This window comes from Chiloscyllium punctatum, chromosome 14, assembly GCF_047496795.1.
Source record: "Chiloscyllium punctatum isolate Juve2018m chromosome 14, sChiPun1.3, whole genome shotgun sequence".
NCBI lineage: Eukaryota > Metazoa > Chordata > Chondrichthyes > Orectolobiformes > Hemiscylliidae > Chiloscyllium > Chiloscyllium punctatum.
In genome coordinates, this window is record NC_092752.1 from 16,476,558 (window position 1) to 16,502,448 (window position 25,891).

General features: G+C 38.8%; 2 protein-coding genes across 2 annotated transcripts in view; one reads left to right on the forward strand and one right to left on the reverse strand.

Moving 5' to 3' along the window:
- LOC140485623 (SWI/SNF-related matrix-associated actin-dependent regulator of chromatin subfamily A member 5) overlaps positions 1–20,397 on the forward strand; it is a 32,820-nt gene extending 12,423 nt beyond the window's left edge. Inside the window, exons 8-24 of the mRNA XM_072583959.1 lie at positions 766–897; positions 2,396–2,464; positions 4,938–5,047; positions 6,539–6,765; positions 8,631–8,752; positions 9,041–9,193; positions 10,584–10,716; positions 11,231–11,379; positions 12,296–12,415; positions 12,505–12,615; positions 13,765–13,878; positions 14,646–14,768; positions 16,607–16,739; positions 16,906–17,024; positions 17,177–17,389; positions 17,540–17,650; positions 20,126–20,397. Coding sequence (XP_072440060.1) covers positions 766–897; positions 2,396–2,464; positions 4,938–5,047; positions 6,539–6,765; positions 8,631–8,752; positions 9,041–9,193; positions 10,584–10,716; positions 11,231–11,379; positions 12,296–12,415; positions 12,505–12,615; positions 13,765–13,878; positions 14,646–14,768; positions 16,607–16,739; positions 16,906–17,024; positions 17,177–17,389; positions 17,540–17,650; positions 20,126–20,191 — 2,205 coding nt within the window. The 3' untranslated portion in view covers positions 20,192–20,397. The remainder of the gene's footprint in view (positions 1–765; positions 898–2,395; positions 2,465–4,937; positions 5,048–6,538; positions 6,766–8,630; positions 8,753–9,040; positions 9,194–10,583; positions 10,717–11,230; positions 11,380–12,295; positions 12,416–12,504; positions 12,616–13,764; positions 13,879–14,645; positions 14,769–16,606; positions 16,740–16,905; positions 17,025–17,176; positions 17,390–17,539; positions 17,651–20,125) is intronic.
- hpse (heparanase) overlaps positions 1–25,891 on the reverse strand; it is a 194,155-nt gene that overhangs the window by 18,947 nt on the left and 149,317 nt on the right. The gene's annotated exons all lie outside the window — the stretch shown is intronic.

Genomic DNA, 25,891 nt, shown 5'->3' on the forward strand with positions numbered 1-25,891 from the left:
AAGGGAGGATTGACAATCTTTGAATTTCAAATCAAAGATTAGTCCTGCTTTTTCAAACTTTAATTTTTCTTGATTCTTTCATGGTAAGATTTTTGCAACAGTCATTGATAGTTTCATGTCAGTATTACTGTGACTGGCTTTCTTTTAGATCTATTGATTGCATTTAAATTGCATCATTTTCCAGCCTGAGGTTTGAACCCTTGACCCCATATCATTAACCTGGGCCTCTGATTTAATTGTTATGTGAAGTCTTCTTGTGTTCATGGCGTTTCTTTTTTTGTAGATGTTTTAACCACCTTTCATTTCCGTGCTCATTGTTACTGTGATTTGAAGTAGATCCTCCACTGATTTTTCTTTTCTTAAGAAATGCCCATACTGTGCTTTCTGTTTTCAAGTTATAGATGACCATTTGCAGTATTGCTGTAGTATCACTGGATTTATTTTTATTTCTCTATTTTCTATTTCATTTTCTATTTCAATTTCTAACTAAAGAAATTGTATCTAGGTACCTTTGTACCTAAGATGACACATTAAATAGCGGCATATAAACTTTTCACTGTACTCATTTGAGTACATGTGACAATAAAGCTAATTCTAATTTGTTTCAGCTTCCAAAGGCATAACATTTGACTTTCGGTATGTTAGTTGATGAACTCATCCAAATAGTTCAATTGTATTTTGAACTCATTTTGAATCAGCATGATGGTATTATTTACATTTGTAGTTAGCTTTTACAGTAATGTTTTTAATATGCTAAATTTGCAGCTGTCTGAGATAGTGAGAGAATTCAAAACAACAAATAGACTGTTACTCACGGGTACACCACTTCAGAATAATCTACATGAACTTTGGGCTCTTCTTAACTTCCTTCTCCCAGATGTCTTCAATTCATCTGCTGTAAGTACAAGGAAAGTAAATTCAGTGACTGCTATATTAATTTAAGGGTCAGGACTCTTACTGAAACGATTTTGTACAAGGAATTCTACAGTTTTTTTCCCCCTTTTAATGTAAGGTTAAGCTCTCTGTCTCAATTGAGAGGTATTGTGAGATGGGATTCCTTGCATTGCACAAAGCTAGATAATCAGTTCCAAATTCTCAGAGGATCATATTCACCAGTACAGAAAAAAATAGGTATAAAGTCAAACTGGTAGTATCTGGTCCTCACCAGACTGTGCTGTTATATTTTTTAACAGTCCGTATTTCACCAGCATTGAAGCATGTTGAATCTGTTTTGTTTCCTCGGTTGACCACTTGAACTACTCTGCCATCTTGTGTCATGAATAAAAATTACATTAAGAGCAAGTTGGTTAAATAAAACTAGGTTTGATTAACCTTTCAACAGCTACCTGTCTTATTCCTGTCTTAAATAATTAACCTTATTGTAAAATTGGTATTGTAATAAAGTTACATTTGAACCTCAGTCCATGCCTAAGTGACCATTTTACTTGTTTGAATCTTGCTGTGGCTGTTCAGAGTATTTCATCTACCTTGATCTTCTTGCAGCTCTGCAAGGACCTGAGGAATAAGCAGTATTAGGAAAATGCCCTCTTTACTTCCTTTCCTTCTCTCCATGTCTCCATTGTTCACTGGAAAGTGACATTGTCGCAGGAGCACAGCGTTGCCATTCACTGTTACGTTTTGCAAGAATATATAGCATTGTTATTCTAATAAAATGTCCTAAACAATTTTACTGGTGTTATCTTGCAAAATTTTGATTCTGAATTATGTGCAACTTTGCAATCCTTTAGTAAAGGCTCAGTCAGTGATAGATATTTGAGCATGGAGCAGTTTAGGAAGGGATTTCCAAGTTTGGAGATGCACGATTAATAATGGAGCAACTAAAATCAGTTCAAGAGATCAAAGCTGGAGTAGCACAGATCTTGGCAAATGGAGGCAGTGCTGTAGGGATTGAGGAGGGTTGCCATGAGGAGAGTCTCTAAGAGACTGAAAGTTTTAGAAAAACAAGTTGGGAATTTTGAACCTGGGGTGTTGCCAGATGGGTGCCAATTTAGATCAGTGCTCATAGGGGTGGTTGGTAGACCAGTCTTGGTGCAAGTTAGGATACGAGTAGCAGAGTTTTGAATTAGCTTGTTTATGAAACTTGGGGGAGACACACTGAGAGCATCGGAATTGTCGCATCCAGAGATAACAGACAATCTAAGGAATAAAGTTTGAATGCTTTCCTTGTCAGAACACTTGCCTGCCTACCAGAACTAAGTGAACTGTAAAAGTTGAACAACCTAATTTGGATGCTACTTTTATTTGTTGCTATTCTCATGTTAATAATAACCAATTTTATGTTTGAGATTATTGCATTTTGAGATTAATTGAATCAACAAGCATAATAAAGTTTAACAGATTAGAAGCACCAAAGCTTGCTCTCTGTTTTTTGCAGGACTTTGATTCTTGGTTTGACACAAATAATTGTTTTGGAGATCAAAAGCTCGTTGAAAGGTTGCATATGGTAAGTCTATTCCTTCAGTTTGTTGCTGGTGAATATTAAAGTGTGAGTATTATTTAAGCCCCATTGTCATTATTTTCAGAGTAATTATTCTAATGGGCATCGGAGGCTGACAGGTGACCTTATAGAGATTTATAAAATCCATGAGGGGCATGGGTAGGGTAAATAGACAAGGTATTGTCCCTGGGGGAGTCCAGAATTAAAGGGCATAGGTTTAATGTGAGAGGGAAAAATTTAAAAGGGACTTAAGGGACAACTTATTCACGCAGTGGGTGATGCATGCATGGAATGAGCTGCCAGAAGAAGTGGTGGAGGCTGGTACAATTCCAACATATAAAAGGCATCTGGATGGGTATATGAATGGGAAGGGTTTGGAGTGATATGGGCCAAGTGCTGCAAATGGGACTAGAGTAATTTAGGATATCTGGTCAGCTTGGACGGGTTGGACCAAAGGGTCTGTTTCTGTGCTGTACGTCTCTGACTATAATTTATGTGGTGTACTATGAATGGGAATAAGGCTATTTTTAAGTAACAGTAAGATTTTAGAATTAATTTATTCTAAATGGTTCTGATTTGAAGCTCACTAACATTAGCAAGGTGTTACATACTTGTTCTTTTGTTCAGTACAAGTTAACCACTGCCTGAAATAAGAATGGCATTTTAAAGTTTCATAATAGGCAGTTTCAAAATTGGTGTAAGTGCAAATAGATAATTACTTTTTGGCTGATTTATGCTGTTGTTATGGCTGTTAAGGGTGGAGTAGACATTCTACCCAGATCTGAACCGCTTCAGGATTAAATATGGTAAAGGAATTTTTTTATTATTATTTCATCTACTGATCAATCTATTTTGTTCAGTCTCCATCTATTGAACCCCTCAACCAAACTTCATAATGAGACCCATTAACATCTCCATGGCCTAGTTTGATTTCTGATCTTGACGGAATTACCCAAATAAGTGCATTTTAATTGTTAGATTTCCAGAATTGATTACTAGTCAGGAAGGATACAGGTAGTTCTTTTATAACACAATGGTTGCATTCTTGTGCAACCCCACATTGTAGAAAAATCTAACTTTAGAAGCAGCACTTAGTGTTGGCGATGTAATCATGTTACAGCCAACACAAGTTTTAATAGTTTGCATTTTAGAAAGTGTCCCAATTTATCAATCACGTTACACCAAAATTAATGTTTAACAAAATCTGCATTATAGCAGAATGACCTGTACTTAGTTTCAAATGGTCAGTAATAGTGTCCTTAACTCCTGATACAGAGGCCCAGCTTCAAGACTCACCTGCTCCAAAGGTGTGTAACAACATCTCTGAATAGGTTGATTTGAAAATATCTAGTTTCAGATGTCAGGATTTATTTTCTCTTCTGTGGAGATACAAGGAAAATAAAATAAAATAACTTGAGTGGTGACTATTATGAATGCTTCTCTGCCTGCTGTATTTACTCTTTCAGTAGCCAAAATGTGGGATTTGGGAAAGGGATTCAAAGTTGCTTACATTTGCCTTGTCTTCTGTTGACACTGCAAATTTTATTCTCTAACCATTCAGTTGCTCCCGCTCCGGTCACTTTGAGGCTTAACCAGACCGATTGGAACTATCACATCCTAATTGATTGTGAGCGGAATTGCAAAATCATGTTCTCTTGTCTACCTAAGCCACTACGTTCTTTTCACCCGTTAATGTTTGATGTCTTTGTTATCAAAAAACTCTACTTCCATTTTGCACAAGACAAGCTTGATCTCATTGAAAACTGTTAGTGTGCATCAAGCTCCACCTGCCCCATGCTCACTGACCTCCTTTTTGCCTGGTAATATCTTAATTAATATTCTCATTTCTCAAATCCTTCAGTTACCTTAACCCTCCCTATCCCTAAGTCCTTACAACTCTGTACCCTTGAAAGGGGTTTTCTCTTCAATCACTTTACCTCTGCCCTCTTTTAAGACATCTGCATAAAAACTCTTTTGATCAAGATGTTGGTCAACTGTCTCTTGGGGTATTTGGCACCAGATTTTGTTAGCTCATGTGTTGAACCTGTAGACATTTTGCTGCTTTTAAAAGATGCAAGTTGTTTAAGAATGAAGAATATCTATTTGAGTGTACTTAATTCTTTTGATTTGGGATTTGAGGTCAATTATGCAACAAAATAAAGCTGTTAACAATCTGATTTTGTGACTTAACAATTTAAGATTGATTTAATTCCAACTGTTATTGACATAAAGTCTGCGCATCAGAGAATATGGATTTGCTCTGCTTCAGATCCTGTGATCTCACAGGAATGGTAATCGTATCTAACCTGTCTATTAGTATGTTTAATATGAATTTCAGTGTCTCTGTAGATGTTCAGTACTTTGATTTTTTAACCTCTGCTTCAGTCCACCAAATGTATCTTTTGAAGTCTGCATTCTTTTGTTTAACTTCCATGCGCACCACCAGTGTGTAAGCAGCGTGTATTCTAACCTGATTTAGGTATTGCGGCCTTTCCTTCTCCGACGTATTAAAGCTGAGGTAGAGAAGAGCCTACCACCAAAAAAGGAGGTCAAAATGTATGTAGGCCTTAGCAAAATGCAGCGGGAGTGGTGAGTATACCATATGTGAATATTAGTATGTCACATTGTTTAGTGAGGTGTAATCTTGCAATAGTTTAATGAACTTGGACTGCACTCTAACATCAGTTAGAGCATTTGAAGAATTAAAAAAAACATTGATTTACCCAAGGCACTATGCTATCAAATGTTGACTTGCTGCCATGAATGCTTGCTTCCTTCTGATCTGTATGGCTTTGTGCTTGACAATCTAACATGTCTCAGTCGCTTGAATGCATTTTGATATAATTCAAAGAAAACTGGATTTTCACTAGATCTCTACTAGACTGTTGCTGTGCGTGTGTGACTATTGCAGTGCTTTAAAACTTTGTCAGTCTCATTAGGTTTTATCACATCTTTTATTTTGTACCTTTTTTTTTGAAAGAAAGGGTATCCTCTTGGCTGAGTACAAATCTCCTGAAACCTGATGAAATACCACTGGGGTATTTGCTCAAAATTCATATTAACAATATCTGTCTAATAGATCAAGAAGTCAGTAATGCTCTTTAAAAATAGACTGTTTACATGGCTCACTAGAGACCTGCCAAAAAAACTAATAGAAATTTAGAAAAAACTTCAAAAAGTGGAAGAGTGATTTGTATATTGCAGGGAGCAGTTGAGATGGATAGTATGGATGCATTTTAGGGAAGGTCATTAAAACACAAGGGAGAGGAATAAAAGGATATGTTAATTTGGGTTAGGTCAAGGTGGAGGGATGATTGTGTGTCATACCCAGACATTGAATTATTAATCCAGAGGGCTTGTTTCTATGCTACTTCGTCTCAAGGTACTTCACACTGGCTTTTTTGCTGTATCTATCTCTTAAATGGTGGGCGGCACGGTGGCACAGTGGTTAGCACTGCTGCCTCACAGTGCTAGAGACTTGGGTTCAATTCCCACTTCTGGCTACTGACTGTGTGGAGTTTGCACATTCTCCCTGTGTCTGCGTGGGTTTCCTCCGGGTGCTCCGGTTTCCTCCCACAGTCCAAAAACATGCAGGTTAGGTGAATTGGCCATGCTAAAGTGCCCGTAGTGTTAGGTGAAGGGGTAAAATGTTGGGGAATGGGTCTGGGTGGGTTGCGGGTCGGTGTGGGCTTGTTTGGCTGAAGGGCCTGTTTCCACACTGTAAGTAATCTTTAAAAAAATCTGAAAAATGCTCCTATCCTGGCATGTAAAGAGAGATTTTTCTTACTCATGTAAGACCCTGGCCATCAGATTCCTCTATCACCAGTGGTTAATGGATCATACTTCCTGTCAAAGAGCAAAGACCTTTTGCATTGAATGGGTATTAGTCGCTGGATATGGGTTTACTTGTGAGTCTAGATGGGGCATCCTCTTTAAATGTGCCAGTGAGGTGATGTTTCTAGGCTTTTTTCTTTAGAATAATGCAATAGTGTTTGATTTTGATCACGTTTTCTGCTAAGTTACACAAAGTAGTTTATCTCCAAGTATGTCTAACAAGTTTTAATTCTGGCTTGCTCACAGGTACACCAGGATATTAATGAAGGATATTGACATCCTAAATTCCTCAGGGAAAATGGACAAAATGCGTTTATTGAATATACTGATGCAACTACGCAAGTGCTGCAACCACCCCTATCTGTTTGATGGAGCTGAGCCTGGCCCACCTTACACTACTGACACTCACTTAGTAGTTAACAGTGGAAAAATGGTGGTATTGGACAAACTGCTGCCAAAAGTGAAGGAACAAGGTCAGCTGCAGCCCCGTTCAAGGCTTCTGTTTCCCTTTGTCTTTCCATCTTTCTGCAGTGGTAAAAACTGTCTGGCAAAGAGCTATTCAGGCTAAGGTACTATAGAGTTTTGGGACTGGAGGTGATAAATACGGTTCCAATATGCCAGAGGCATAAAGCACAAATTTACAATTGACAAAGCATTATGGAATAGAAATAAACTGAAAAAGATTACAAATTAATTACCAGTGCAGGTATTTATTGAAGATGATTTTAGACACAATAGCACCTGAAAAGAAGGTTGCTTGAGTTGGCTAACCTAAAATGCAAGGATACTTCAGTAGCTGTTAATTGAATTTTGAAAATGTATTCAATAAAATTCACGTTAATGTAGTAATAAAGATATGGAGTGTGAATCTGAATGATTTGAGAATTGGATTGGCATTAAAGGTGACAATTTTGCAAGGCTTTGTGATTTGGATTCAAGTTTAATTGATAACTCAAAGTGCATGTGGATGTGTAGTGGCAAAGTAGTGTAAACTACTTGGCCCAGATCACCTGTCTGCCCTGGTCATCTTGTGTATTCCAAATTATATGACAACATTTTTGTCAGGCTTCGGAACACCAGTGATGCAGACTGAGAGTTCAAAAATGAACCGTTCTGGGATGAATTGCAAGAAATGAAAAGGGGTCTATTGTTGTTTGCCTGCTTTTATCCTCTCGGACTATGACTGCAAAGCATTTGTGAACGATTACTGTGGTAGAAAATTGCACACTGATGTTTTGGATTAAAAATCACCACAGATTGTAATGAAGTGAAAACAGGGCTGGAAATAATCTGTTGGTCTTGCAATATTTGTAGAAGAGAGAAACAGGAATATGCGTGCAGGTAGTTCTTCTATAATACAATGTTGCGTTCTTGTGCAGTGCCTCATTATATAAAAAATTGTGCTTTAGAAACAGTGCTTAAAGTGTTTGAGATGTAATAGCATTACAGCCAACACACATTTTAAAAGTTTGCGCTTTAGAAACAGTGTCCCCAACTCATCAGCCATGTTACAGCAAATGCATATTAACAAAACGTTGCTTTAGTAGAAAGACCTGTATGACTTTAAACCTCTCTCCACGTTGCTAGATTTGCTGAGTATTTGCAGTATTCATTTCTATTTCAGATTTCCAGCATCCACAGTGTGTATTTGTACAGGTTTAAAAACTTTGTGAATTTCATCCAATTTTAGTCATTTTTTTTGCAACAAATTTAAATGCGTTGAAAATAGTTCAGAAGAAACTGTTCAAGAAGGTTTGAGTAGCTGCATGGTTTTATTTGCTGGAGGAACAGAGGTTTAAGAAGAAAACAGATTTTAAATGATGAAAAATGTAGGTGAGATTTAAGTAAGCAATCTGCTTAATTTAAAAGTAAACATTTAACCAGAGAATGAAATTAGGAAATTTTGTAAGCTTGGGGTGATTGTCCTGTTGCGCGTCATTGAGGCCTGGAGGGATCCTAAAAAGCTGACTGATCTAATGCCATTAAATATGGGGTTAACATATTGGTGAATAAAGTAATTGTGTTTTTCTTAAATTGGGCTTTGTTTTTGATGCTCACACTGCAGCATCTAAAATCCAGCTAGAATTTAAACTCCTGACTTGAGGTCAAAGATCATGGGTAGTTCACGTTGCGTGAATTATAAACTGATATCTGTGTTAATTTGATGCCTGTTTGTGACTGACTTACTAAATTAGCCTGTGCATTTCTCACTGTTGAAGAGATTTGATTTTCATTTTGCACTTTAGAAAAAGTACAATTTTGAAGCGTTTCATATCTGCATTGTCGTCATAACTATTGTCCAGTATATTACTCTGACATATGATCTTCAATTTCATAGGTTCTCGTGTGTTGATTTTCAGCCAAATGACCAGGGTGCTGGATATCTTGGAAGATTATTGTATGTGGAGAAACTATGAGTATTGTAGACTAGATGGACAAACTCCACATGAGGAGAGACAAGTATGTTTCTTACCCTGTGCTTTTAAAACTGAACCAATTTTGATGTTCAGAAAGTTCCCACTTCTAAATTGGAGTGGGTGGGGATGGAGTCTGTTAATCAGAGTTGCATTGTCTAATGTAATTATTCCATGTTTGGATTTCAGAACTGACTAGCTTTTCAGACAAGGAGCATGAGTTTTCACTTTGAATCTAGCTTTTTGAAAATGGAAATTTACAGCAGCTTGCAGAACGATTTGGTCTTGATCACTTGTACATTTCTGCTTTAAATTTTGTCTTTATTTCCTTCAGGATTCTATTTCTGCTTTTAATACTCCTGGGAGCTCAAAGTTTATCTTCATGTTAAGTACACGTGCTGGTGGTCTTGGTATAAATCTAGCTACAGCAGATGTAGTAATTCTGTATGATTCTGACTGGAATCCTCAGGTTGACCTGCAAGCTATGGTAGGTTACTGAGCAAAATTTGTATACTGAAAGTCATGCTGTTGATCTGGATATCATATGTAACTTACATGTTTCCATTTTATATCTGAGTATACTAATAATGTAGCATTTTAGGTTATGGTACTGTTTTAATGTAATTGCAAGAATATGTGTTCTGTTTTCCATCGAACAAGTAATCCACAGATTTCATTTGAGTGCTTTGGGTTCTCCTTGTGTGAAAAAAGTCTGTTTGGGGCATTTCAGTCCCATTCAAATTATGAAGTTTAAATTAATTAAAAATTCCTGGCTGGCAGCAACAGTAAGGGGTCTTGGCCACCAGTTGTCCAAATGATTCACCAATGTCCTTTCACACTTCATAAGCATAGTGGCTGACTCTTACAGTCTGAAATGATCTGACAAACTACTAAATGCACCTTTTGGCTTGAGACCTATCAGATGTTTTAATAAGTGAAATTTTTGACCTGGCTTTCCTCTGCACATCAATTCCTAATGATAACTGGGTAAATAGAGAGAATTAAAAATTGTAGGAAATGTACATGGGGTCTATGTTCATAGATCTTTGAAAGTTGCCACTCAGGTGGATAGAGTTGTAAGAAGGCTATGGTGTATTAGCGTTCATTAGCAGAGGGATTGAATTCAAGAGTCGTGAAGTGATGTTGCAGCTGTACAGGACCTTGGTTAGGCCACATTTGGAGTACTGTGTGCAGTTCTGGTCGCCTCACTTTAGGAAAGATGTGGAAGCTTTGGAGAGGGTGCAGAGAAGATTTACCAGGATGTTGCCTGGAATGGAGAATAGGTTGAGAGTGCTAGGCCTTTTCTCATTGGAACAGCGAAGGATGAGGGGTGACTTGATAGAGGTTTATAAGATGATCAGAGGAATAGATAGAGTAGACAGTCAGAAACTTTTTCCCTGGGTACAACAGAGTGTTACAAAGGGACATAAATTTAAGGTGAAGGGTGGAAGGTATAGGGGGATGTCAGGGGTAGGTTCTTTACCCAGAGTGTGGTGGGGACATGGAATGCGCTGCCTGTGGGAGTGGCAGACTCAGAATCATTGGTGACCTTTAAGCGGCAATTGGATAGGTACATGGATGGGTGCTTCAGCTAGGACAAATGTTCGGCACAACATCGTGGGCCGAAGGGCCTGTTCTGTGCTGTATTGTTCTATGTTCTACTTTTTTTTAACCGATCAAGGAATATTCTGGAAAATGGTTTTATCTGCTACCCCTACTAAGAGAATTTGTTTATTCGGATTGTTGGGTTTTTGTTAGTTTCTATAATAAGAGGCTGTTTGCCATAAAGTACATTGATATTTTTACAACTGTATACATAGAAATAAAGTTATTGAATGGTTCTGTGACTCTGCTAACGTGTAACCTCTCTTTATAAGGATCGAGCCCACAGAATTGGTCAAACAAAAGTAGTCAGAGTCTTCAGATTTATAACAGACAACACTGTAGAGGAAAGGATAGTAGAACGTGCTGAAATGAAACTTAGACTGGACTCTATTGTAATTCAGCAAGGTGAGTATTTTGGGACGGAAATTGAACAGGGAAGGGTCGAACACTTGTCCAGTTATATATTTCAATGCTTAGAGATACTGCATTTAGATGAAATGCAAATCAACCATGGCTTGCTCTCTGCAATTTCATCTCGCTCACTGATTCTCAGAGGTATCGCACTGATAGAAAATTTGTGATTGGATATTATGTCACTGCTGTTCAAAACATTTCAAAGATGAACCTGCGTTATGAGAAGATTTGCGCTCCATTTTGTTCTTTTTTTATACAAATAATGACCGACCTACCTACCACCCAAAGGAAACTGAAGTAGCCATCTGGCACGAGTTCCTACTTTTTTGTGAAATAGTCTTAATTCAATTTCACAATCTCCTAAACAAAAATATGCATGAAACTTCTTTACTATGCAATAGAGTATGAATGGTCAATTCATATATATCCCACAGCTGAATTCAATAGTTTCTGCTTAATTTTATAGCCTTGTATCTGTTTTAATTGTGGAACTGAATTCTTTTAGGAAGGTTGGTCGATCAGAATCTCAACAAACTGGGGAAAGATGAAATGCTGCAGATGATTCGTCACGGTGCTACCCATGTGTTTGCTTCGAAAGAGAGTGACATTACAGATGAAGATATTGATGCTATATTAGAAAGGGGAGAAAGAAAGGTAAAATAACAATACCAGAACGGGCAAAACGCCTTGTCTAGCTCATTCAGTGCTGCTATTTCCTGGTCACTTGTTCACTACTACTGATACAAAGCTGGTGGTATGAGTACAATAGGTATCCCTTAATCTGGAGCTTGATAAATTTCTTCAAACTTAGTATCAAAAGCTAATTATATTGAAGGGATTGTAGTGTGACAGTTTTGCGCAGTCTTATTCACCATTTGTACCATTGTTGGGTCAACAGAGGTGGGCTTGAGTTTAAGCATTTGGAGAGACTTTTAAATTCACCTTAGGTTTGATGTGTTTTAGCAAGGTGATTGTCTTAGTTGTTACGTTTGTGGTAAGTTGTTTAAAAACAAGTGTTTTTTTGCAAAGTAAATCTAATTAATTGACAACTCTCAGTGAAGTTGGGAGCTTTACATCAGTTTTCCTACGCTAATGCAAAATGTTTAGCTGGCAGCTACTAAAGTACAAATGTATAGTTTGAAATGGTTATCATGGACCTCATGGACATCAATATATTTTCTACTCAGCAAATCATTTTGTAGTTTTTATAATCACATTTCTTGGAAATAGTTTTCAATGTAATAGTCTGCTGAAAGCTAAATTAAAATTATATTATTTAGACAATCTAAATATGATGCTATTGCCACCTTTGGTGGTGGTGGTTATGATTCAATGCCATGTATGAAACCCAAGCTGACACTCGACTTGTACGCCCACTGGAACTATTAATGCTCATTGTTCCAACATTGTAAACTTATGAATTTTAAATACATGAGTTCTTCTGGATGTTGGATTTTCATTAGCACACCCCTCCCCTCCCCGAAATGTACAAGGACAATATCCTGTGAAGTTGTACCAATTAACAGGCACCATTCAAACTCTCATCCACGTTTTTCTGTTTTATCTACAGACAGCTGAGCTGACTGAAAAGCTTTCACATATGGGTGAAGGTTCACTTAGGAACTTCACTATGGAGACAGAGGTCAGTGTGTACAACTTTGAGGGCGAGGACTATAGAGAGAAGCAAAAGGTAAGTTTGGTTGCAGCTGGATATTTACATTGATGCATCTACTTTCTAATGTCTAAAACCGGATTACTAAATTGTTGCTTTATCCACAGTTGGCTCTAACTGAATGGATTGAACCCCCCAAACGAGAACGTAAAGCAAACTACGCAGTTGATGCCTATTTCCGAGAGGCTCTTCGTGTCAGTGAGCCCAAAGCGCCTAAAGTAAGTTTTGGATCAAGTCTTTCCAATGAGATGCTTTCATTCTCTCAACATTTAGTAACCAGCTGGGACTTTAATACCATCTCAACTAAAAGAATTTTACAATACTTGTATTTTGGCAATTGTTGAAGGTTATTCAGAAAAATCAGTGTGCACACTATCTTATACTAGCATGCTGTTGAACAAAGTACACAGGCTTTTCAAAATCGTGACCTGAACTTTTAAAACAAAAATGATTCATGAGATATGGTCATTGCTGGCTAGGCCAGCACTTGCTGCAATCCCTAAATGCCCAGAGGACAGTTAAGAGTCAATCACATTGCTGTAGTCCAGAACAGTTAATGATGGTAGATTTTCTTCCCTGAAAAACATTAGTGAACCAGGTGAGGTTTTCTGACAATCGCCATTGGTTTCATGATCACCATTAGAATCTTAATTCCAGATTTTTAATTGAATCCAAACTCATCCAGCTGCCGTGGTGGAATTTGAACCTGGGTCCCCAGATCAATAACAGGTTCACTGGATTAATAGTTTAGTGATAATACCATTAGGCCATCGCCCCCACCTGAGGGAATATTGTATATTCTGTAATCAAATTCTGAGCTTTTAAAAAATTAAGGGAAAAACGACTGGACTTATTAAAGCTTTTATTTGAAAGAAGTAACATCTAAAGCGTTCTCCAAATTCAGATGCAGGTTGGTTAGATTAAGAATCATAGAATCCTTGGTGTGTAAGCAGGCCATATAGCTCATAAAGTCCACGTTAACCCTCTGAAGAGCACCCTACCCAGATCCGCCCTATCCACTGTACCCTGCATTTCCCATGGCTAACCCGCCTAGCCAATAGATCCCTGGACGCTGGGCAATTTAACATTGCCAATGCACCTAACCTGCATGTCTTTGGTCTGCGGGGGGAAGCCAGAGCATCCGGGGGAAACCCCACAGACATGGGGAGGCTGCGCAAAATCCATCCATACAGACAGTTGCGCGAGGGTAGAATCAAAACTGGGTCCCTGGCACTGTGAGGCAGTGGTGCTAACCACTGAGCCATGAATGAAGGTGAACAGAAGCCTATTGCATATTTTATGTTCTCATGTGGATCTGATATTTCCTTGCTTGTAAATGTTTAGCTTTGTGCTTTATATTTTCCTAGGCTCCTCGTCCACCAAAACAGCCCAATATTCAGGACTTCCAATTCTTTCCCCCTCGGCTGTTTGAACTACTAGAGAAAGAAATCCTATATTACAGAAAAACCATTGGTTACAAGGTGAAGTGTTCATTGTCTGAAAGTCTGTATTTATGAACTAACCAGAACTAAGTCTCCAGATTTTGTACTAATAATAACACCCAAACTTAAGAGTGAAGATAGTAGTCATTGACCTCTAACACCAAGACACTAGCTACTGAAAAACTATGTTTTTATTTGCATGTGTGTTTTTGAACCAATAATATCCACTGCATTTCTATAAAAGGCCACTGGGAGGTGCATGATATTGAGCTGATGTGTCTGATCTTTTTGGCTTCCTCTCCTCTTTCACATTGTTTCCTCTAATTTCCCCCCACAAGCACTTTGTGTGCTGGTTGTTTATTTGTGAAGAATATAATAACAATAATAAAAAATATTAAGCTGTGATAGTTTTCGTGAGATTTGGGGGAAAGAAGGATTTGAAGCTATGACATTTACTTCTGGGTTTAATGGTTGAGATGAAATGTGAATATTGAACACTAGATTGGATAGCTAGATTAAGGTAAGGGATAAGAACATGATGGGTGAATGCATTTGGAGCGGTTTGCAGAAATGTAAATGCTGCATGGCCTATTTCAGTGTTGCATTTCTGGATTTTCTAGTCAACAGTGCACTCTTTAAGAGGCAAGGTGAATTTGATGTTGAAACATTGACCACTGGTAGTTATTCAGTCTTTATCTAGTGAATATCCAACAGTGTCATCTTAATGTTATTGAATTGACTTGTTTGCTAAGGATGAGGCAACATTGAACCTGTGCATCAAATAAAAAGTATGAATTTCACTCTAGGTGCCACGTAATCCTGATCTACCAAACTCCGCTCAAGTACAGAAAGGAGAACAGTGCAAAATTGATGAGGCTGAACCTCTGAATGATGATGAGCTTGAAGAAAAGGAGAAACTGTTAACGCAGGTAACATTGCTATTTCTGAGTGTTGTGCAATCTCCAGCAGAACTTTGCAAATGAAGCCTAACAATACAACTGTATGGTTCTGGCCTGTGTTACTATAAGAAGTTTTATGAAGCCACAGGAGTTCTCAGTTCTTGTATTTTATCAAGTATGATTGAACAGGTTTAGAACTTGTTTCCTCTTTGATGAAAGTAAACTGAAACTGCTGGGGGCCTTTCACATTCTGAGAGGATTTGATGAAATGGATTAGAATTCCACCTTCGGGAGGGGCCACAATTATGTGATGTTAATTTCAGTAGAAAGTTCAGAAGAAGCATTTTTGTGTCATAGTTACTGCATGGCACTGTACCACAGACGCCGTTTTGGTACTAATGTGTTTAGGCTAGATAAACCCATGTGGAAGAAAGAAGTACAGAAGAACCTTGATTGTCCAAAGGGCACAGACTGGGTGTACTTTGTTTGGTTAATTAAATTCTGGATAATCGAATGCCGGATAACGTTGTTTAGCCAAGCATCGGGACCTTGCAATCTTGCCAGATAATCCGATTTTTGGATAATCGAAGTTCCTCTGTAGCAGGTTGTAATGCTGGTGGAGAAGGATTGGAATGACCTATTTGTGCTGTACATTCGATGTGATATTAACAAATCTTGGTAAATATAGGATCATTTGCTTTAACCAATCAAATATATCAGATATAGAAATTGAGAATGTGGGAAGCACATCAAATGGTCAGACAGTGTCAATGAGAAAAATAAGTTTAATATTTCAGGTCAGTTTGGCTTTTGTTAGAATTCATTAGTATCTTTGATAATTTTACCTGGTTTTTATGGAAGTGAGGCTTCACTCCATTTCAAGTTAATGGTTTCCTGTTTTGGTGAAACTCCAAAGCAGTGATTATGTATTACATGTTAAGCTTTTTGATATTTCTTCCCTGGATGTTTTTTAAAATTAATGTTTTAGTACATGCCCATTGTGACAATATGTGCATGAATATTCATCTCTGCGTTTCAATTCTGTTTGACTGTAAAAGTAAAAATTTGACCCTTTTTTCATTATGGAAGGAGGGTATCCTTGATGTATTTTGCTCCTGAGTCAGCTTTGCTTGAGTAGAGAATCCAGTTTGTTGGAGGTGCTATCTTGTGGTTAAGATGTTAAATAGACTTCTCATAGAATCATAGATCCCTACAGTGTTGAAACAGGCTATTTGACCCAAGACCACAACGCCCCTCCCTCCTAGAGTAACCACCCAGAACCCCATTCCCCTAGCCTATTACTCTTCATTTACCCCTAATTAATGCACCTAATCTACGCATTCTTGAACACTATGGGCAATTTAACATGGCCAGTTCACCAAACCTGCACATCTTTGGACTGTGGGAGGAAACCGGAGCACCTGGAGGAAACCCACGCAGACATGGAGAGAATGTACAAACTCCACACAGACAGTCGCTTGAGGCCCTGGTGCTGTGAGGCAGCAGTGCTAACCACTGAGCCACCTCGCCACCCTGTCAGAAGTCAGTGATCCCTTGGCAACATTTAAGGAGAAGAGGAGTTCTTCTGGTACCTTGCCAGTGTTTATTCGTTAGTTAACAACAATAAAACAGATTCTACATAATTTCTTTCAAATTTGTTGAAGCTGTTCTTGGATAACTAGAGGATACCAGTGCTTCAAAAATGCAATTTTCATATCTATCACAAAAAAAGATTAATTTAAAAAAAGAAACAAACTCTGTGTGCCCTATTACTAAGTTGTGTAGAATATGCAGTTTCCTGCCATCTTCTGTTGGTTGCTGCTGTCTTGTGCAGTTGTCTATTTTACAGCAAATGTAATGCTTAACAGGGATTTACCAGCTGGACAAAAAGAGACTTTAATCAGTTCATCAAAGCAAATGAGAAGTGGGGTCGTGATGACATTGAAAATATTGCCCGTGAAGTAGAGGGGAAAGTTCCTGAAGAAGTGATTGAATATTCTGGTAAGATTTTCAGCGTTCAATTGAAAGTTTATGCCTGCCACTTTCTGATCACCTTGTTTTGCAAAGTATCCATTTGTTTTATTCTGGTTGTTCTTATCACCTGCACCACTTTATTATGGATGGCCGTGTTACTATAGATTGACTTACTGACTACTGTTTCTTTAAGCTGTGTTCTGGGAAAGATGCAATGAGCTCCAAGACATTGAGAAGATTATGGCACAAATAGAAAGGGGAGAAGCTAGAATCCAAAGGAGGATCAGTATTAAGAAAGCACTGGACACAAAGGTAATGTTCAGTTGTGTTTCAGTTTCCATTTATAGAAATAGAAGTACACTTAATGGAAGTAATAGTCAAACATTGTGCATATTAACAATTTCACACATTTGCTGTGTCGATGTGCTGTTTTACTACAGTAATACTCCTCTGTCCTTCAATAGATTGGACGTTACAAAGCACCTTTCCACCAACTGAGAATAGCATATGGTACAAATAAAGGGAAGAATTATACAGAAGAAGAAGACAGATTTCTGATCTGCATGTTACACAAGCTGGGGTTCGACAAAGAAAATGTTTACGATGAGCTTAGACAATGCATTCGAAACTCTCCACAATTCAGATTTGACTGGTTCCTTAAATCAAGAACTGCTATGGTAACTAGCTTGCAACTTGCCAACTAGATTTTCCTATTAAAAAATTTGCTCCAACTCCTAGTCAAAGTCATAGTTTGTTTATATCTAAATATTCGATCAACATTCTGTCGCATTAAAAAGAACTACCTGCATTTGTTGCTTTACTTTTAGGAGTTGCAAAGAAGATGTAATACTTTAATCACTCTAATAGAAAGAGAAAACTTGGAACTTGAAGAAAAAGAGAAAGCAGAAAGGAAAAAGCGTGGACCAAAAACTACATCGGTAATATTCTTCATTATACTATGAGATATAGTCTTAGTTGTACTTTCTCTCTTCCACCCCCCCCCCACACACTCTCTCTCTCTGAAGTTGCAGCAGGACTATCTTGCAGAGATTGCTTTGCTTTGCTTTGCTCTGGTGGTATTGCATACTCTCTTTCAGAAGGGGCAACATTAGGTTTAATATTTGTGCATATATAGGTGCATAGATCTTTAAAATGTCATTAACTGAAACAGAATAGGATTGGCACAGTGTCTGACTGTGTGGAATTTGCACATTCTCCTCATTTCTGCATGTTGTTACTCTGGACGCTGCAGTTTCCTCCCAGAGATCAAGCTGTGCAGGCTAGGTGGATTAGCCATGGGAAATGCAGGCTTGCAGGAAGAATGTAGGGGAGTGGGTCTGAATGGAATGGTCTTTTGGGGGGTCAGTGTGGACTTGATGGGCTGAATGGTCTGCTCCAATACTGTAGGGCCTCTATGAAAACAGTCAAAAAAATGAATTCAATGCTGACCTTTATACCTAGAGGACTTTTGAAAAAAAATATATATGCACTTGTGGGTATTGCTGGCTGGCCAGCATATATTACCCATCCCTAGCTGCCCTTGAATTGAGTGGCTTTACTAAGCTATTTCAGAGGGCAGTTGAGAATCAACCATATTGCTGTGGATCTGGAGTCACATATAGGCCAAACCAGGCGAAGGTGGCAGATTCCACACCACCCACTCCCAAGGAACATTAATGAGCCATGTGGGGTTTTCCCAACAATTGGCAATGCCTTCCTAGTCAGTAGATTCTTAATTCCAGATTTTTACTTTCATTTATTTGAATTCAAATTCCTCCTTCTGCCATGGCAGGATTTGAACTCTGGTCCCCAGAAAGTGGGCTGAGTTTTCTCGATTGATAAGTCTAGTGATAATTGCCTCCCAATAGTACAAAGTCACAAAAACTATTCTGCAATTATACAAAGCTCATTAGTTATCCCACTGTGAGCAGTTCTAGGTACCATACCTTACAAAGGATATATTGGCCTTGGAGGGAGTAAAATGAAGGTTTCGAAGACTTATACTTGGACGTCAAGAGTTATATGGAGAGATTGTACAAATTAGGCTTGTTTTCTTTAGAATTTAGAAGGTTAAGGTATGTTTTGATCAAAGTCTTCCAAGATATTAACTGGGAGAGACAGGGTGGCTAAAGATAAACTCTTCCCATCAGTTGGAGATTCTGAAAATAAGAGGCAGTCTGAGAATTAGGGCTTGGGCTGTTCAGGAGAGATAACAGGAAGCACATCTACCTGCAAGATGTTTGGAAGTATTCCACAAATGGCAGTGCATGCCTCAGTTAATTTTAAATGAGATTTTCTTTTAACGGATATGGTCCAAAGGCAGGTGTATGGAGTTGGGCAACAGACCAGGCTTGATCTCATTGAATGGTAGAGTAGGCTTGAAAGGCTGATGCTGGATTAGTGGTGCTGGAAGAGCACAGCAGTTCAGGCAGCATCAACAAGCAGCGAAATCGACGTTTCAGGCAAAAGCCCTTCATCAGGAATCGTCGATTTTGCTGCTCGTTGGATGCTGCCTGAACTGCTGTGCTCTTCCAGCACCACTAATCCAGTATTTGGTTTTCAGCATCTGCAGTCATTGTTTTTACCTTGTTGAAAGGCTGATGGCCTACTATGTTGCTAAAATGGCATCTGACTCAATTCTTTTTTTCCCCAAAATCAGCTAGTAAAATTGAACAGGCTTTGAAAAGGGATGTAGGAAAGGTGTTGGTAAACCTGTTCACAGGGCTGTATGGTGAGAAAATGCTGGCTTGGACTGGTTAGGCTGGTTAGTTTAAATGCAAGAACAAAATGAAGTTACTGGTTGACAGTTTCTTTATTAAGCGTGGCTTTGTGTGACCTGATTCAGCCCGAATTGATCTGTTGGTGCACTGCCATATCCAATTAGCAATGGAAGAGTGAGTTTGAGATCATGTAAAGAGTATTATCCTTAATTGAGGAAAATTCTCAACTTTTAAATTATGAAAATAAAACTATATGCTTGGTTTTTGTCCATCTTTACTCTTTGATATAATTGCCTGAGTACAAAAAACAGGTACATGACCACAATGATGTGAGAATGAGGCAGGTTTCCTTCCGTTAAGATTAAACCTGTCATGCTTTTGACCACATTCTGAGAATTTTATATTGGTTGATTTGTATGTTTTGTTTTTAAATTCTCAAAGTATGTCAAGATTTTAAACTTTGAGTGCCTAGAGTGTTAGCACATGTGTCTGTACTCCAATTTCTGTAATATGATTGCAATACCATGTCCTTCTGAAACCTAGAGTGTCCAATATACAAGGTCGTGATTGTTTTTGTTCCTATTTTCATATCTATTGTTTATCACTTAAATATTTTAAACTAACTGTGTTATATACATACAGTTAAGCATGCAACTTCGAATATTCAGAGCTGTTTTAATGCCTTTGTTTCAGGCACAGAAACGTAAATCGGATGGAGCACCGGATGGGCGTGGCCGAAAAAAGAAGCTAAAACTTTGAATTGTCTATGCTCATCATGTCTGCATAGTTAATGTATTTCAGTTCTACTGAGGATGTATAAAGCTTTGATAGCAATCTCGTATGTGGTATTACAGCATCATTCCCACTGGAATAGTAGGAATTAATGTAGTCTAGAGTTTATTGAATTTTAAACAGCTGTGCTGAATATTTTTTTCTACCATGTAATAAAATGGCTTCCATTAAAATCCATGGATTATTTCTACACTTGTTTTATAAATGAGCCAAATACAACTTTGATCTGTTTCTGGAATTTGTTTTTTCTCCTTTTAAAGTAGGGGAAAACATGGTTCAACTGCTCCAAACTGATGGTAATCTCAGAATAAAAACTTGTTTGACAGATTTAGTTCTTTCAGATGGTTAAGCTGGGTACTGGTCACTTAACTTCAAGGCTGTAGATATTCTTCAAAAAAAAACTTGTTTTTTGAAATTTTTTGTGCACTAATCTTTTTTAAAATATATTTTTATTCAGAAAAAATAGATTTTTAAATATTACAACAAATACAAAATAATGCAATTCAAAACAGTACAAGAATAGTACAAAAATAAACCCAAATAAAAAACATTCCCCAACCCACCCTCTTATACAAATGTATAAACATATATAGAGAAATATAAAATTTAAAAAACCTAAACTAGCTATTTAACTAAATAAATAAATAACAACAAACAAATAAATAGTAATAACTCAGTGCAGCCAAACAAAACACTCATACATTCACAGTTCCTCCTTCCTGGATATTGGACTCATGAAACACAATCGTTACAGCTATATAAAAGCCCTTGTTAGTGTGGCAGATAAATCCGTGTCCAGGTATTTCAACAAGGGTTGCCATGTTTTGTAAAAATTCTCAGTCTTGTGGTGTACCTATTTGTGAGAAAATCCAGGGAAAGATGCTCCATAACAATCTTCTGCCAACCCGACAGGCCTGGGGGGTTTTGTGATATCCAACCTAGCAAGATATTTTTCCTCGCACAGAACGTAAGAATATTGAAAAGTTTTTTTTCTTATGTGCATCTGTATACAATGGGTGGGCCCAAAAGGAGCGAAATAGGGCCCTTCTCCACCCCTACACCTTTTCAACCCCTGTTTCTATGTCAGATTTGTAGGGATCAGTCAAAAGTGTGGTCTTTTTTTAAATAAAATCCCTAACTTGAAAAAAATGAAATAGGTCTCTATTAGGTAACTCGTATTTCTGTACTAACTGATCGAAGGACATCATTACATCTCCCTCAAATAAATCACCTATGCAAGATACACCCCTAGCTGCCCAATGTTTAAATCCTGAATCTATTATACCTGGTTGAAAGCCCGGCACACCCAATAAAGGTGTAAACAAAGATGTTTTGCCAATATTACCTTCCCTCTGCCGAATTGCCCTCCATGCTTTAACAGTATTAATGACTATTGGGTTATGGCAATATTCCCTAACTGTCCTCACCTTGTCCAAAAACAACAAACTTAAAAGAAGGCACCTTGCCTGGGAGGCTTTGACATCGAGCCATATTGAAAGAGAGTCCCCATGTCTTTCACCCAATCAAAAGCGAGCTTAATTGGTAATTTTTAGTGTAGTGGACAGCGAAGAGGGTTACCTCAGATTACAACAGGATCTGGGCCAGATGGGCCGATGGGCTGAGAAGTGGCAGATGGAGTTTAATTCAGATAAATGCAAGGGGCTGCATTTTGGGAAAGCAAATCTTAGCTGGACTGATACACTTAATGGTAAGGTCCTAGGGAGTGTTGCTGAACAAAGAGACCTTGGAGTGCAGGTTCATAGCTCCTTTAAAGTGGAGTCGCAGGTAGATACGATAGTGAAGAAGGTGTTTGTTATGCTTTCCTTTATTGGTCAGAGTATTGAGTACAGGAGTTGGGAGGTCATGTTGTGGCTGTATAGGACATTGGTTAGGCCACTGTTGGAATATTAGGTGCAATTCTGGTCTCCTACCTATTGGAAAGATGTTGTGAAACTTGAAAGGGTTCAGAAAAGATTGTTGCCAGGGTTGGAGGATTTGAGTTACAGGGAGAGGCTGAACAGGCTGGGGCTGTTTTCCCTGGAGTGTCGGGAGGCTGAGGGGTGACCTTATAGAGGTTTACAAAATTGAGGTGCATGGATAGGATAAATAGACAAAGTCTTTTCCCTGGGATCAGGGAGTCCAGAACTAGAGGGCATAGGTTTAGGGTGAGAGGGGAAAGATATGAAAGGGACCTCGGGGCAACCTTTTCACGCAGAGGGTGGTACGTGTATGGAATGAGCTGCCAGAGGAGGTGGTGAGGCTGGTACAATTGCAACATTTAAGAGGCATTTGGATGGGTAAATGAATAGGAAGGGTTTGGAGGGATATGGGCCGGGTGCTGGCAGGTGGTACTAGATTGGGTTGGGATATCATGTCGGCGTGGATGGTTGGACTGAAAGGTCTCTTTCCATGCTGTACATCTCTATGACTATGACCTGATCAGGTGTACCCTAGAACTCTGTGGGAAGCTAGAGAAGTGATTGCTGAGCCTCTTGCTGAGATATTTGTATCATCAATAGTCACAGGTGAGGTGCCGGAAGACTGGAGGGTCTGTTTCGTGTTGTGCACCTCTATGACTCTATTTCTCCCCTGCATTAACCTGCCCGCAGTCTCCATTAATTCCTCAGTTCCCTGGTTTTCCTTTGGCTTTCAAGGGATATCATTCCCATCTTGGGTCCTGCTCGGTTATTCCCAAGAACAAACTATTCCTGGAACTGTCACTCTGTCAATCATTCCTACTGTTACTTTCTCAGTCTTGATTTGGCTCTCCAACCTGATTTTTAAAAAAATATATTTCTATTGAAAAATTAGATTTTTAAATATTACAACAAATACAAAACAATACAATTCAAAACAGTACAAAAAAGCACAAGAAAAATGTTTTAAAAAACCCAACCTGCCCTCATGTGCAAATGTATAAATATATATGAAAAGCTATAAAATAAAAAGAAACCAACTAACTATTAAACTAAATAAATAATAACCAACAACCAACTAATAAATAGTAATAACTCAGCCAAACAAGACACTCATACATTCACAGTTCCTCCTCCCTGGATATTGAACTCTTAAAATACAATTGTTACGGCTATATAAAAGCCCTTGTTAGTGGGGCAAATAAATCTGTGTCCAGGTATTTCAAAAAGCGCCACCATGTCTTATAGAAATTCTCAGTTTTGTGGTGTACTATACTGGTGAGAAAATACAAGGGAATATGCTCCATAACAATCTTCTGTCAACCCAACAGACCCAGGAGGTTTTCAGATACCCAACCAAGCAAGATATTCTTTCTTGCACTAACAGTGAGGATGTTGAAAAGTTTTTTCTTATGCACATCTGCAGGGAACACACTGGGCAGGCACAGAAGAAGAGAGATTGGGTCCTTCTCCACCCTTACACCCAAAATCCCCTCCATTGCACCCATCACAGCACTCCAGGATGTTTGAAGACTACCACAAGACCAGAGACAATGGGTAAGCATGCCGGTACAGACCTTGCACTTGGAACATGCTGAAGATACCCTTGGTTTAAATTTTGACAAATGGTCTGGAGCCAAGTGGACCATGTGGAGAATCTTCAACTGTAAAGTACGGGTGCTATTGCAAATTGATATCTTTCTTGCATTTTCCCAAATATTTTTCCATGCCTCTCAGGAGACCTCAACACCTAGCGCTCTCTCCCACACCTTGCAGAGTCAATCGAACTCATCTGAGGGGGCACACCCAATTGATGATATCAAGTGCTGACAGAAGGTGTACTCTTAGCACTGGGTGCCCTCCTCTCTATGTCCGATTTGTAGGGATTAGTCAAAAGTGTATTTTTTTGAATAAAATCCCTAACTGGAGAAAAACGAAGGAGGTCCCTGTTAGATAGCTCGTATTTCTGATCGAAGGACATCATTGTGTCTCCCACAAATAATTCGTCCATGCAAGACACACCCCTAGCTGCCTAATGTTTGAATCTTGAATCAATCATCCCTGGTTGAAAACCCGGCATACCCATTAAATGTGTAAAAGGAGATGTTTTGCCAATATTGCCTTCCCTCTGCCAATTGCCCTCCATGCTTTAACAGCATTGATAACGATTGAGTTATGGCAATATTCCCTAACTGTCATTTTGTCCAAAAACTGCACGTTAGTAAGGGAGCACCCTGCCTGGGAGGCTTCGAAATTAACCATATTGAAAGAGGTTCCCCACAAGCCCAATCACGTAAGATAAAAGCGAGTTTAGTTGGCAGCTTTTAATGTCCGGAAGGTCCACTCCCCCCAATCTGTGAAGCAATTGCAGTTTAGCTAATTTAATGAGGGGCTGCCAAATAAAGGAGCTGCACAGGCTGTTCAGTCTCCTGAATATTTGCTTATTGAAAATCAGGAGGAGCATTCATTACAGGGAATAGCAAATGCAGGAGAATAATCATCTTAATAAGTGCTATCTGACCCAACCCACGAGACCGGAAGTGCCTCCTATCTTTAAAGGCCTTGTTTGATTTTGTCAAACAATTGAACAAAATTAGCTTTGTCTGGGAGCTCCAGATCCTTAAAAAAAGATTCCATTTTAGCCCACCCCTCCTCACAACCCTCAGATTGGTATAACTTAGAGTAAAATCTCTGAATGCCACATTAATCTTTTTGGAAACACGTTAGGTTCCCAGAGCCTTCCCTAATCGCCATAATGGCCTGAGAGGCACTCCTTTTCCTAGCGAGATACGCTAAATACTTGCCTGGCCTGTCACCATGCTCATGTAACCTTTGCTTTGCAAAGGTAAGCTCCTTCTTTGCTGTCTGCGTGAGCATGGAATTCAAAGCAGACCGCAGGCCGTAATCCTCTGTAGTTTGACCAATGAGGGCCTGTCAAAGTAACCCTTCTTGACTGCCTTCAACAGTGCTTTGGAGAGACATTGCTGTTCGTCCTTCTGTCGCTTCCTACTGGCAGAGTAGGAGATAACTAACCCTCTGGCAGAGGTTTTGGCAGTTTCCCAAAGGGAGGACTGGCTACTAACCGAGCTTGTGTTAATGTCTAGGAACGCCCAAAATTCCCTAGAAAAATACTCCACAAACTTATTATCCTTGAGGATAAAGAAATCGGTTCGCCAGTAACTTGAACCCACTGTAACATCCTTAATCTTAACCAACAAGTACACTGGAGCATGATCAGAGATGGTGGTATCACCAATCGTACAAGACGCCACCAAGTCCAGGGTTGCCACAGGGATCAGAAAAAAATCAATCATACTATGACATCTGTGTGGATTGGAAAAAAAACATAAAATCCCTGCCTATAGGGTGGAGATGTCTCCAGACGTCCACCAACCCTAACTCCACACACAGATCCACTAATTGTTTAGTTTGTACAGAGGGTATTGAGGGACCTTTGGGCAACCTGTCTACTGTGTGATCCATGAGACAGTTGAAAGCTCCCCCACAAGAATATTCTGGGAATCGAGACTGATCAGTTTAGAAAATGCATCCACCAAAACTTTGAGGGGATGAACTGGAGGGCAATAAACATTTAAAACACCATATTCTTCCCTATTTATCAAGGCTGTAAGAATTACAAGCCTGCTGCATGCGTCTTTAACATTGTCTAGTAACTTAAATGGGAGATTACTCCTAACCAATATAGTCACTCCCCTACTTATGGTATTAAATGATGGAAAGTAAACCCGAT